This window comes from Acanthisitta chloris, unplaced genomic scaffold, assembly GCF_000695815.1.
Source record: "Acanthisitta chloris isolate BGI_N310 unplaced genomic scaffold, ASM69581v1 scaffold14046, whole genome shotgun sequence".
NCBI lineage: Eukaryota > Metazoa > Chordata > Aves > Passeriformes > Acanthisittidae > Acanthisitta > Acanthisitta chloris.
The window spans coordinates 307,439-320,239 of record NW_008677780.1 but is presented as its reverse complement, the minus strand read 5'-3'; the positions used below and the strand labels follow the sequence as shown (position 1 = coordinate 320,239).

Sequence of the window (12,801 nt, the reverse complement as noted above, 5' to 3'; positions counted from 1 at the left end):
CTTTTAGGAAACACAGAATAAATTTCTCTGGGGAAAAAAGGTCACATAGGAAATTGATGGGCTGATAGGAAGGGAAAGCTGGCAACTGCACCAGGGAAGAAACACAGTATATGTCAAGCCAGGGAGCTAGGATTAAGCCCTACAGACCATTTCAAGAGGCTGTATCATGGGCTTCAGGCCAACAGGTGAGTGTTTGGATCTTAGTGTTTTGAGTAGTCCCATGTGCAGCTGGGCTACGATTCCAATCAGTTGCCTGACCACCAGCATCCAGCTTGCCTGATGCCAGAGTGCTCCACTAATAGATATCCTTAACAGAAATGAGGGCAATGGTATGAGGAGACAGCAGCTGCTGCTGCCAGGAAAGCATAATTATAATCCTCAAGGCTTTGAAGTCTTAGCAAGATCAGATTGTAGGGGCGCTCCTCATTTGACTGGAAAGAGATAAATGCTTTCTTTTTTCATGATGGCACAGTGCTTCTTAGGGCAGGAGTAAAGATATTTTCCTAACAAATCGTTTATTCTCTGAGAGTGGCTGAGAGACCAAAAACGCCACCACAGAGCTGTGTTCAAAAGCACAGACTCAGGACCCTGTAGCCAGTCTGCTACAGTGAGTGTCTCAAGCCATCCTGAAAAATCCTGAAGGGAGCAGGGTGAGGAATTCGCCTTCACACCATCTTCTTTTAAAGACATGCAAGTGTTCAGATGCAGATCATATGTTTACAAAATTCAGATCTTGGTTTTAATGGTGAATCAGAGTTAGGAGGCAATAAGACCTTGCCGAATGGTTCTCATGTAATTTAGCCTCAAAGAAGACATGATTTTCAGCCCTTGAGTACACCAAGAACAAAGGCTTTAAAAGGACTCTGTAGAGTACTGCCTCTGATTCAGGACCAAGACCAAAGTAATATGTTTAGATATTAGGATTTGATTTTGACCCATATGAAATCTGAAAACTTCTGATTTTCAGGGCAACATTCTCTGTTGCCCTTGTCTTGGCTATTGCACAGCAGGTTCACAGTGATATGTATCATATCTCACAGCGGCAGCAGTGAGTTCAGTAACCTTTGCACTACTGGACCATAGCACTAGGGTGATGGAAGGCCAAGTCCTGGCGTTTGGCAGAAACTCAAGAGCTTTAAAAGCTACACATTATCAGAGGAACAAAAAAGGAGACTGTGCTGGGTTAGGTCATTTAATTTTCAGTTTGCTGTAAAAGGGATCAGGCAAGCCAGAAGGCAGTAACCTGTCAACAGAACAGGATGAAGCAACTTCAAATGAGCCCAATAAAAAAACCTCACAACCCATAACATTAGGTTTAAAAAATCCAAGCCCACATGCTAGAAAATACAAGCAAGATAATCTGGATCTTTTCTTTCCACAACGTATATATTTAAATACCAGATCTTGGCATGTGGCCAGAATCCTGACTTGGCTGGTGAAGTGTAAAGGCAAACATATCTGCTCAGCCAAGCCAGCACCACTGGATTTTGATAAGCTGGCTCAGACTGTCTAAGTTCTCCAGAGCAGAATGGGCTGCATCACTGCTTTTATACTGGCTGTATTGCAGACACTAGATGCACTGGGAATGAAGATAATAAGATAGATAAAGAAAATGAGAAGCACCATAAACCTGCTACTTTTCCTTCTTATTACAATGGAATGAGTTAAGTTTATGCAAAAAGGACCTGCATATTCCTCCTTCTGGCAACACTGAACACCAGTGCCTCTGAGAGCAGGAAAACTCAAAATCTGGAAGTGCAGATTTCAGCAGAAAGAACCATCTGGGAGACATATTTTTACATATAATCAAGTTAACTTTTATTCTCAATGCCATAGTAATTCCCAAGAAAAGATTAAGCTTTCAGTGGCTCATGCAGTCCACCTTCCTATGCAAAAGGAGTAGGGTGCAATTAAAGATATTGGGTGAAATTTGCAAGAATGTCTAGTAGTTAGGAGAGAACCTTTAGCAGATTTTCAGCAAATCATATTATTTTTACACAGTAGATATTCAAATGTCTGTAGGCACTTATAGCTGCCAACTGTAATGCTTAGCAGGATTTTCAAAGGCAAGTCATTTTTACAAATCCAGTTTGTACCTGTTTGTAGCATTAGATTTCTAACTGTGTCAGGAAGGAGGTATTTTTAGTCTGGAAATGTTGCTCTACAGCACTCTGAAATTTCATGCTAAACATCCTGTTTTACCAAATTTCTCCTCAAACTTTGATTTTTCCACTAGCAGCACAAGCTGCGATTTCTGAAACAGAAATGACAATAATGTACAAGTGGATGAGTCTGATAAAGACCTCATTTTGTCCTTTAATTAAAATACTTGGTAATCAGAATATAAATAAAAAAGAAATCTTGACATGCTAGTGAAACTTTAATTAAATGATTTCTATCCAATTCACTTGCACATCAGTTGTGGTACATCAGTCCTTTTAGGATGGTCCTATTAACCTCATGCCTCACTTTCATTATAATCCCTGTGCTGGCATTTCATTACTACCTTTATTTAAAATCCCAGTGGCCACTCTGTTTATACTTTGCAATTTAGTATTATTTGGATTGCTTTTCTGCCAGATGGGGGAGTTGAAAACCTCATAGAAATCTGTGCGAAAAAAGACATGGGAATTAGGCTGAGCTATCTATTAGCATCAGTCAATGTGTGACTGCCTTCCCTGCCATCACAAAGAAGTCAAGAGTACAGGTGGAAGTTCCCAGCTACAAGGTAATGCCAATCCCAGGTTACTGCAGGAGCAAGTTCTACAAAAAATGCAGGTACAGCATGACGAATTGAAAAGAAATATGAAAGCACTAGCCTTGGGTGAATTTTAATGTTATTATTGTATTACTTAAATGGCTTCAGAAAACTAGAAACAGAACATTTCTAATACTTTCTTGGGATTTTTTAAAGGAAAAAACCCCATCCCAAATAAACCAAAGCAAAAACAAACAAAACAAAGCCAAACAAAAGAAACCCCCTAAACTATTTATATGTTTCACTTTTAAGGACAAAAAGTTCTAACCAAACTCCCTCTTTTTCTTTTAAATGTACACAGAAATTCGATGATGTCTGTTCTCTATTATAGAAATGCTTAACTCATGGCAAGCCTCAAAAAAGAAGACTTGAAAAAGCCTGTAAGAAATAAAATAGACTGCAGTTGCCTGCTGGATATCACATCATATATCTCACCAGAAAGAAAAGCCATCAATTTATCAAAATGTATCTGAAAGGGAGAAGTTGAGTCAGTTCCACATGGCCAGGCCTTCTGACTCTTTAATGGATACATTTTGAAGCATCACTGCAGATAACAAGGCAAGAATTACTACTAATTTTGTTATGTTGGAACTATGTTTTGATGTTCCCCAATTTCTTTGGGCTCACAGGAAACAAAATTAGTATAAACACATTACCATGTTAACTGTATTCAAAATCCCATGGACAAATGTATTCTTTAATGTCCATCTTCAGAGCAATTAAGAAATATTAAACAATGCTAATAACCCATTTTTGTTTCACTTATTTTTCTTCTGTCTTTCAAATATTCACCCTCCCCACTTCATAAATATTATTTGTGACATTCCACATTGATATTCTGCTTTCTCATCACGTCAGTAAAGTAACATCTACAAGCATGTGAACCATGAATTAGCTGAGATCACTCTCAAGAAGTTTGCCTTTTGGTGTGAACGACTTTATATAAACCAAATAGTGACTACATATCTGTGTTTTCCTGTCGCCAAGTCCATGGGATCTGATGCTTGGCTGTATAATTTTTATTTTAGATACAGTGTATATATACATAAGGGTGTATATATATATATACACATATACACACATATATATACATATATAATTTTATATGTATACATTCACACATATAAATATATGTATGCATTGTTTTTTGCAAATGAAATCAGAAAGCAAGCAAAACAAGACTGACCTGACTTACCTGTACTAGGCTCACAGTCAATGAAATCTTCATCGTCACTGGAACATTCAGCCGATGAAACGATGTCATCTGTTGTCTGGTGTGTGAAGCAAAGGAACAAAGAAAAAAACTAGTAAGATACTTGCAAATCAAGAGGCTGTTACAGAGGTGGGTAAGTATCCTAGAAAAAAAATCAGAATTGTAACTTTCAAAATATTTAAGTTGTACCAAGCACTCCAGATATGTCTGTGTAAATGTGCCCTCCATTGGGTTGGAGTCTCCTGTAGGAACAGTGTTTATCCTGTGCTGTTGAATATTTCAGCTATGCACAGGTGCTGTGTACCTGTTGACCTGTTGAGGACAGCAGACTGATCACACTGATGCTGTGGAACAAAGTACAGTAGACTGTGATGCCTGCTTGGCTGGCAAACCATCCTCCAACTGCCACAGTAGATGTGTCTGGTTGGAACACACTGGGCTCCTCAATAAATACCAATATCATGTAAGGTCAGCCAGAAGGCACTTACTGAGACACTTACATATGAGGCACATTCAGCCTGAACATGCTTTCTGCAAAGAAAAATGTACAAGGTAGACCCAGATAATATGCATCACTCAGGCAGCTAGCAGTACGCTTTGCTGCGTCTGATGCATCACTCTGGGGCTAAGCAGGTAGTTCCTGCTCTGATAATGCACCTCTTGAGTTGGGAATCTGGTATTTACCCAGACAGTAAATATCTGTGCAACCCATTTGCTGCATGATGAAGAACTGCTGCATGTGTCAGGTATGCCCAACAGGAAACCTCAGCTGCGCTTACCAGTCGGACAGTGATGTGGCTGTAACTAGGCTAACCAGCTGGAAATTCTGGTTCTGAAAGGCTTAAACCAGACTGTGATTGTTCACAGCCCTTACATGTTTCAGCTCATTCCTTTGCATTTCCAGCTGCTGCTGCCTTTTTTTTATTTTTTTTTGTGTGTTTCTTTATGTGTGTGTGCTGGTCTAATTAATGAGCAGCATGTACTGCAGCATGTTAGAAGTGTACTGATGTCTCTTCCCAGCAGCATCTCCTGCCTGTAATTGCTGCAATTAGTTGAATTAGTAATGCAGACCATCAGGGACAGTCTGTGGCAGCCTCTGGATGCAGGTTGTAATGTTCCTGCACACAATACAAAATTACCCCAGCTCAGCAGCATTGGCTCAAACTGTGGCTTCTGCTGAAACTGTCTCCCTTAACAACTTTTCCTTGCTGAGAGCTGCCTATTCTGCTAAGCAGTAGGATCAGTGGGATGACTCCTGAAACAAAACAACAGAAATGTTCTTCACCAGGCAGGGAACATTGCTGAAATCTAAGGTCCTCAGGAGCAGGGCAGCTGTACTTCGGTACACTGTACTTCAGTACTCCAGGTGAATATTCCTGGGAATCTCACACCATGACAAGACTTTCAACTCCTTATTCCTGAAAAAGATTCTCCAACTTTGAATAAGGTGTCCTTTACATTTTTGTGTCTGCTATGGCTATTTCCAAAATGTTCCCTCTTGCCTTTACATAAGAGTTCTGAGGCCTCAGCCTTTTCTTTAGCTTCCTGTGCTCCTAGTGCTATGAAGTACCTCTGACCCCCACCAGAAGTTCTTTGCTCTCCCCCTCTCTGTTCATATTTGAGCTAAGGGGAAAACGTACAGAACCAAGAAGTCAGACAGAAAGATCAGATTGAACCTAACATTTCTTCAGTCTTGGTTTCAGTGGCTTAGTTTGAGCCAGGCAAGAAAAACAGGATCAGTCAGCTCTAAATAAAAATTATAAAAATAGAGTATCTGTGAAATACCATCCGTGAAGTAAGGGAATCCCTATTGTATGTGTTACTCAGTCATACCCAGCATTGTCATTTGGCAATGTTTTGTAGGATGCAATCTTGCAGTAGTTTCATGCTTAAATACTTTCATTAAATACTTTTATAATCTTGACTCAATGGGGAGTCAAGATTAAAAGGAACTGGAGGTAATATGTACAAAGCAATTTCCTGCCTTACATGTCAAGGTCATTTTTTTACCATCTTCTTTCAGTCATAGGAAGTGGGAGAACTCTGTTGAAATCCCAGTGATTGCTCTCAAAATAAGCTGGCTTTAGAATTTCATCTGCTCAGTGAAAGGACAAGAAAGGAGGAATGCACAAATAGAAATTGACTTTTTCCAATTCTTCCGGCTCTGTCGCATATATTTTAGAAAGTATTATTTATCCCAATAAACTTTATAACTTACACAGTGATCACATCCTCCAATAATGAAATGCAGTTGTCCCCAGGTAGAAAGATGTTAGTTTTTAATTGCACCAATGTAAAGTAATTTAGCACAATTTAGTCAACAAAAATACACTGCAAGAATTTTTTTTAAGCAGGTGAAATGTAGTTAGTGAAACTGGAGACTTATACTGTAGTTGTCTATAGTTAAGGATAGCACTGTCAATAAAGAATAAATTATCCATCACTACTAGAAGACCTTGCTTGGACAGTGCTAAGACCCTGGCAATTGTTTTTGACTTCCAGATTAAATTTAGAGCATGTGGATTTTGCTCTTAGTTGAAAATCTGACAATTCACACTTCTCATAGAAAAAAAGTGATAATTTGCTCCAGTAGGAAATAAACATAAAAATTATAACAATGTGTGGTTGTCACTTATCAGTTGCTATACCTATTCAATTACCCACTTACTTGCCCAGATCTAAGGGCTTCATGCAACATTAACTTGGAATCAAATCCAATTGAACTGGCAATGGAATTCAGTATTTGTGAAAAATAAGGAGTTCTTTTATAACTCTCCTTTTCCCTCTTGCTTATTAGGATATCCTATGAATCCAGAAAGGTAGCACGCCCAGAAAACAAACAGGTCATATTTCCTTAAACAATGTTGGTGGTTTGGGTTTCTTTCTTTAAACTGGGTAACTCCTTGCAACAGGATACTGGTAGGTAGTAAAGGTTTAGACACATTTTGAAAGTGATCAGACAATTTAAAGATAAAAACATCTACCCAGAGATAATAATTACCCTAGTTTGGGAAGTCCCTGTGTCAGAACCTGAAAAATCATGAAGCCTGGCGCTTGCTTCTCTTCTTGACCAATTTCCCAGTTTACGGCAGCACGTGACATATCTATGCTGCGTTTTTAGATATGTGTACAGGATTCCCTGCTATAAAACCCCCATGCTGCTGATTTTCTATGTATAAAAACGAGGGCAAGAAAAAGCAAAAAAACCTCCAGAAGTGGTGTTAGACTTAAGTCAAGGTCATTAACAAGATCTCTAGAAACCACAAAAAAGATAAGTACACTAATCTGTCCTGCCATTTCCTATCTTGTATTTTTAATCTCAGTACTTTCCATCACAATTCATCACAAACTGATTTTCTAGTCCCACCACATATTGGTTTTCCATGTACCTTCCACTCAGATACTAACATCTGAATCATCCCAGAGGAATAAAGCTATTTCAGTGAGAAAGAGCAGCAAATTCCTGACCACAGAAACAGCCAAGGAAACATCCAGAAGACCATTACTTCTTATAACTGGAATCTGTACTTTTCAAAGCCCTCATGGAGCTGAGAATTTTCACTGGATGATTCTTAAACTTGCTGCTTCCACAAGACAGAAGAGACTAGCGAGCAGCGACCCTAGAAATCTCCACTAACATAATTTCTTCTCGTCAGAATCAGTTCACTGTGAGGCAGTAAGAAAACCACTATTCCATTTCTAGTTCCCTCTCTCCATTTTTGAAATGGGGCTGATTACACTCACCCACTGGCCCCAGGAGATGTAAATGGATTCATTCATTAGTGTCTGCCCAGTGATCTAGGGATAGTAAATGCCAGACATTCTTATATACAGGCAACAGGATAGTAATGAAACTTCTCCATATGCTATGATGGAAGGGATGTTTGTGTTTTCATTGGAAAGAACATGAGAGAGAAAATATTTTTCTCTTCCCTATATTAGCTAAATTCTATATTAAAAATAATAAGTCACACTATACTATTTTAAAATATGTATTTCATTTTTAAAGAATCCCAGCTTTGAAATTACTTGGCCTGTATTAAAGGCCATAAAACTAAAGATAGGTATTATAATAACTTTCAATAAAATCTCTCTCTGGCAGGAACCCTTTTTATTCCTTCCTCTGAAAGATTTTTTATGGCATTTATATTATTATTTTTTCTCTCCTTCTCTCTAGTGTTTAATGAAATTGCCTTGGAATAAAACCAGGCTAGGAGAAAGTGCTAAACTCTGAGTCCACCCTGGAGGATTTATGGGCATATTTACCTTCAAATTCTTTCAATTTCACTGAATTGGCTCCTCATTCCTTTCTATGAATTATTAGTTTTGTAATCACCTCCTCCTAATTATTCACTCTAAGGGCCTCTTCAATCTCGCCACGGTGATGGTTCTACATCTTTGTTCATTACACTGTACATACTGGTGTGGGATGTAAAGTGCAAAGAAATTTGGGATGGTGTGGCAAGACCTGCTCAGGATGATTCCATTCCTGTCCAGTCTTTCAATTGCCCAAAGCCCTAATTTATGTATCAGATCCATAACCTTTGCTCCTTTGTTCCACACAAAATGGCAGGTGCTGAATCTTCCTTTTCCCAATTGCAAATTTTTTTTGACACATTGCTCTTTGGTGCACCACTATTTGAGAAAGATTAAGTATGCCGGGTAAAATAAGTCCTGTCACAGAACACCTTTATGAAATTATAAACAACACACCCAAGAGTGATGGAGTTCTCCCTTCTAGTGGGAGAGAAAAGACAAGGACCCATAAATTCAAACCCCAGACATATTCCTGCAGGATTACATACTCAGTAAAGTAGGACTCAATTTTCCTACTTGCCTTTTTCTTGAAACTCTTCTGCACACTGTGCATGTTACTTCCAATTCAACACCATTATTTGAAAAGCAACACTTAATGCTTTGTTGTGAAAGAAGTGTAAATCTATTTGCCACCAAGGAACTACGATTTACAGTACTTCTTGAAATAAAACCATCACAAAATGGCAGGCACGAATATCTTCCCAAGAGTGGAGAAATACAGTTGTATTAACCTGGGCACTGCATTTGCCTTTCACACCTGAAATGTACAGAGCTGAAAGTCATCAAACTTTTCCTAAACAAAACCACTTGACTCCCTCCATTGCTTCCATACTGCTATATTTTCCAAATATCTCAAATTTATTATGGAATATGGTCAATGCATTGTCTTCTATGCGTAACAGCATACAGTATGAATGCTCCCACAGCAAAAAGTTAGTGATGCTCTTCTGTCTTCTGGAAACCCAGATGCTTCTTGGCAAAGAATAGGCTTAAGGCCTTTGCTGTCTTGCCAAAAGAAGATAGCAGATGAAGTGCCTGTCTCATTAGGTGTCATTTTTAGCTTGAATACCTCCATCTTTTCTGCTTTGGTAACTGGTCTTTTTAAACTTTTTTGCATTCTGTTCACATTATTCCAATTAAATGGAAATCCTTCATCTGTCCTTTCTAAACATTACATTTGTTTCTGACTTTTTGTTTAATCTTTATTTGCAAAATACCCTTGAGTTCAGTATGGTATAGAAGACCTGAGAGACTCAGTCTCAACAAATTCAAACTACTACATACAGATAGAAGGAATCTGCATACAAATGAGAAAATATTAGAAATGTTGCAAAAATCATAATGAGGTATTACAAAAGAAGCTGCAATTTGGGACTGTATAAACTTTTAAGGAGAATCCTGGATCTACTGTCTGATGCTAAAGGGTATTAATCCTCTCCATCTCATTAGCACCAGATAGAAAAACACACTTTTTCTTATCATGGGACAGAGACAGCCACAAATATGTGCAAGCCCTTTGCATCCCCACACACTGATGCTGAGGTTGTGTCTGTTTCTGCAGAGGGAATGCATCAAAGAACATGAAAATAATAACTTTTCTTCATATAGCACATTTGAGGTAAATACAAAAACAAGAGGGCCAAATCCTCTGTTGGTTTAAATTGGCATTGATTTCAACCAGACTACAACAACTTGCAGCAAGAGAGAATAGCTCATTACATTTAGCTTTGGACAATTCAATGCCAAAAAATTTAGAGCAATTGGAGTCAATTCAGAGAGGAGCCACAAAAACATGAAAGAACTTGAGAGATGTATGAATGAGACAGGTTTAGCAAAACTAAACATCAGAACTTGACTTAACAAGGACTAAAGGTATGATAAATGTCCGCAAGTGTTACAAGAGACATCAGATAACTTGCTTCAAAAAAGTTTAAAAAATAAAGAAAAAAATTAACATTACTTTTGCCAAAAAAAAAAATCTCAGTAGTGATCTTTATCAACTATAGGGAAGTCTCCTCAAGGAAATACCAGAAACCACCATTAAGCAGTTGCCCAAGCCATTCAGGTATGAATACCATTAGTGTATACACCTTAGTGGGAAAGAGCTTGCTCCATTTATCTTCAGCCCAATCTAATTCACTCTAAATTGTCGGTATTTGCATCCTCTCCATCACTATCTAATATAAATACATCATTACACATTTCTCTCTGGCATTCCAACGCAGGCAGCAAAGCTATCCAGCACAGCCTTTCAACTAGTTGTGGTCACAGCAAGAATCACAGAATCACAGAATATTCTGAGCTGGAAGGGACCCACTAGGATCATCACAGTTCTACTCCTGGCCCTGCACAGGAGTGCCCTGAGTATCAGACCATTGTCCAAGCGCTGTCAAGCTTGGTGGTGTGAACTCTTCTTTGGGGAGCCTGTTCCAGTACACAACCACCCTCTGGGTGAAGAACCTTGTTCTAATACCTAACTTAAGCATCCCCTGACACAGCTTCATGCCATTCCTGTGGGTCCTGTGCCTGAAGCTGGTAGGTTGACTACCAAAAGGCTGGTAGGAAACTAGCAGGTATATACCTTTCAACAGTAGCCCAGCAAAAGTGTATCTCCTGGCTGCATGTTCCTGGCTGGACATAAAAGCTGATTTGCTGTCATATTATACCATTAAGTAGGGATCATGAGAGAGCTACCCCTTAACAGAATCAGCCATTTGTCCATTACTATGGCAGACAAGAGATTAAGGAACCAGCCAGTTAAGAAAGAGAAAGCAAAAAATAATCTTCCCAATTGTATGTCAATCTAGATTCATGGGCAGTCATGTTTAAAAAGAGCCTTGAAAGCTTGAATTAGTCCTTTGAAAACCAAAAGGCTGTCTCCGTAAAATCAATAGTTCATTAAGATTGTAAAGTCTGACTCTTCTTGACCAGGTTTGATGCCAAATTTCAGGGACTTTGTTCTGTCCCTGAGCTGTGCAAAAACAAATGGGGAAAATCATGTTTCTGCCTTTTGTCTCTGCTGGCAGTGGGAAGGGTGATGATGTGAAGGGGTGTGAGGAGAGAGAGAAAGAGAAGGGAGGGCAAAGAGAGAGAAAGAGAAGGGAGGGCAAAGAGGGGAGAAAGTGAGTGGGGAGGATTAATTCATCTGTTTTTCAAGGCACCCTGACAGGGGAAAGAGAAGTATTGAACCACAGCAGCTTAACCCAACTTCAATGTACCTTCCCAAAAGCAGAAGGAATGTAATTCTTCGTGGTGTTCTGCTGATAAGCAAATCCTTCTAAATCCTTTCAATTTATTTCTTGGCCTGAAGAAATTACATACTATTTAGTAGCTAAATAAATAAATAAAATTTCCAAGAATCTAGATTGGTTGTTTATTGATTACACATGCCCACACAGTCACTTGCTTTTCTGTTTCTTTCCTTTCCTAACAGAACAGTGCTCTTTTTGTCCTGAACTAGGAAAGGATCAACTGGCAAGAGTTCTTCAGACTATTCAGAGTAACCATCAAGATTTTAAAGAGTTTTGAACTGGACTGTAAAATAAAATTTACTGGTTTTAACACAAAAGATACAGGTTTGGTGTGAGAAGAGATTATTTTTCCCCCTTCATCAACCATTTTTCTGCTTCCAAAGAAGTACCTTGAAGATGAAAGTTGTGCCTCTATACATTGAAGTCATTATCTGTGTATAGTTCCTCTCAGAGTAATCACACAGGAACAATTTTCACACTGACTGTCCTTTTCATCACTTGATACACTTGTTGCCCTTCCCTATTATACTTTTATTTCTTATTGGAAGAAATCTGTTACTTCAAACAGGAACTGACAGCCCTCTGTTTTAAACATAACCCCTGTTATGCAGATAGTGCTGATGCAGGTAAAAACTGCCTAAGAAAGGTACACTAGGTGTACCTATCATGAACTAAAATAACTAAATAGCTTAATGCTGAAAATCAAGTCATTACAGCTGAACCCACAACAACTCCCACCCTGAAATCAGGGAAGAACCAAACTGCTGAAATTCAAACACTGGGAGTCAATATCACATCAATCTACATGGTGTTTTTTTCCCCAAATCCTTGTCCAAGAGTCTTCAAATGGAAGACACTTCTTTTAGGAAATGGTCTGAAAATAGTTTCAGAGTGGTCTCCCCTGTGCTGTTACCCCCCTCAGAAGAACCAAGAACTAGCCAAATGCACGGGGCAGCATAAGCTTTGACTTACCCCTCTTCTTAGCATCTACTTAAAGCAGGACACAGGAAGCAAAAGCTGGATAAATATGCAGGAAAAAGACAGCTTACTGCCAGAATTTAGCATCCTGCTGGTGTGGGCTCCAGCCCCTTATACACACATTCTGATGTATTAACTGAAACTGTCACAGAAATAATTTTATTAACATAGTGGGTTATGAACTACACTTGATGAAAAACAACATTATCTACTTCACCAGCAGAAGGGCAGGGCAGATCACAGGGAAGCAGTAACTTCTTAAATTGCTCCAGTCCAAATTGCCA

At 38.8% G+C, this 12,801-nt stretch overlaps 1 protein-coding gene across 1 annotated transcript in view; it reads right to left on the bottom strand.

Moving 5' to 3' along the window:
* Positions 1-3,944: 3,944 nt before the first annotated feature.
* The window catches only part of LOC103804067 (neurexin-3-beta), a gene marked incomplete at both ends in the record, with an annotated part of 204,472 nt that continues 195,615 nt past the window's right edge, over positions 3,945-12,801 (bottom strand). The window contains one exon of the mRNA XM_009076656.1: positions 3,945-4,029. Within this exon, the coding sequence (XP_009074904.1) occupies positions 3,945-4,029 (85 nt within the window). The remainder of the gene's footprint in view (positions 4,030-12,801) is intronic.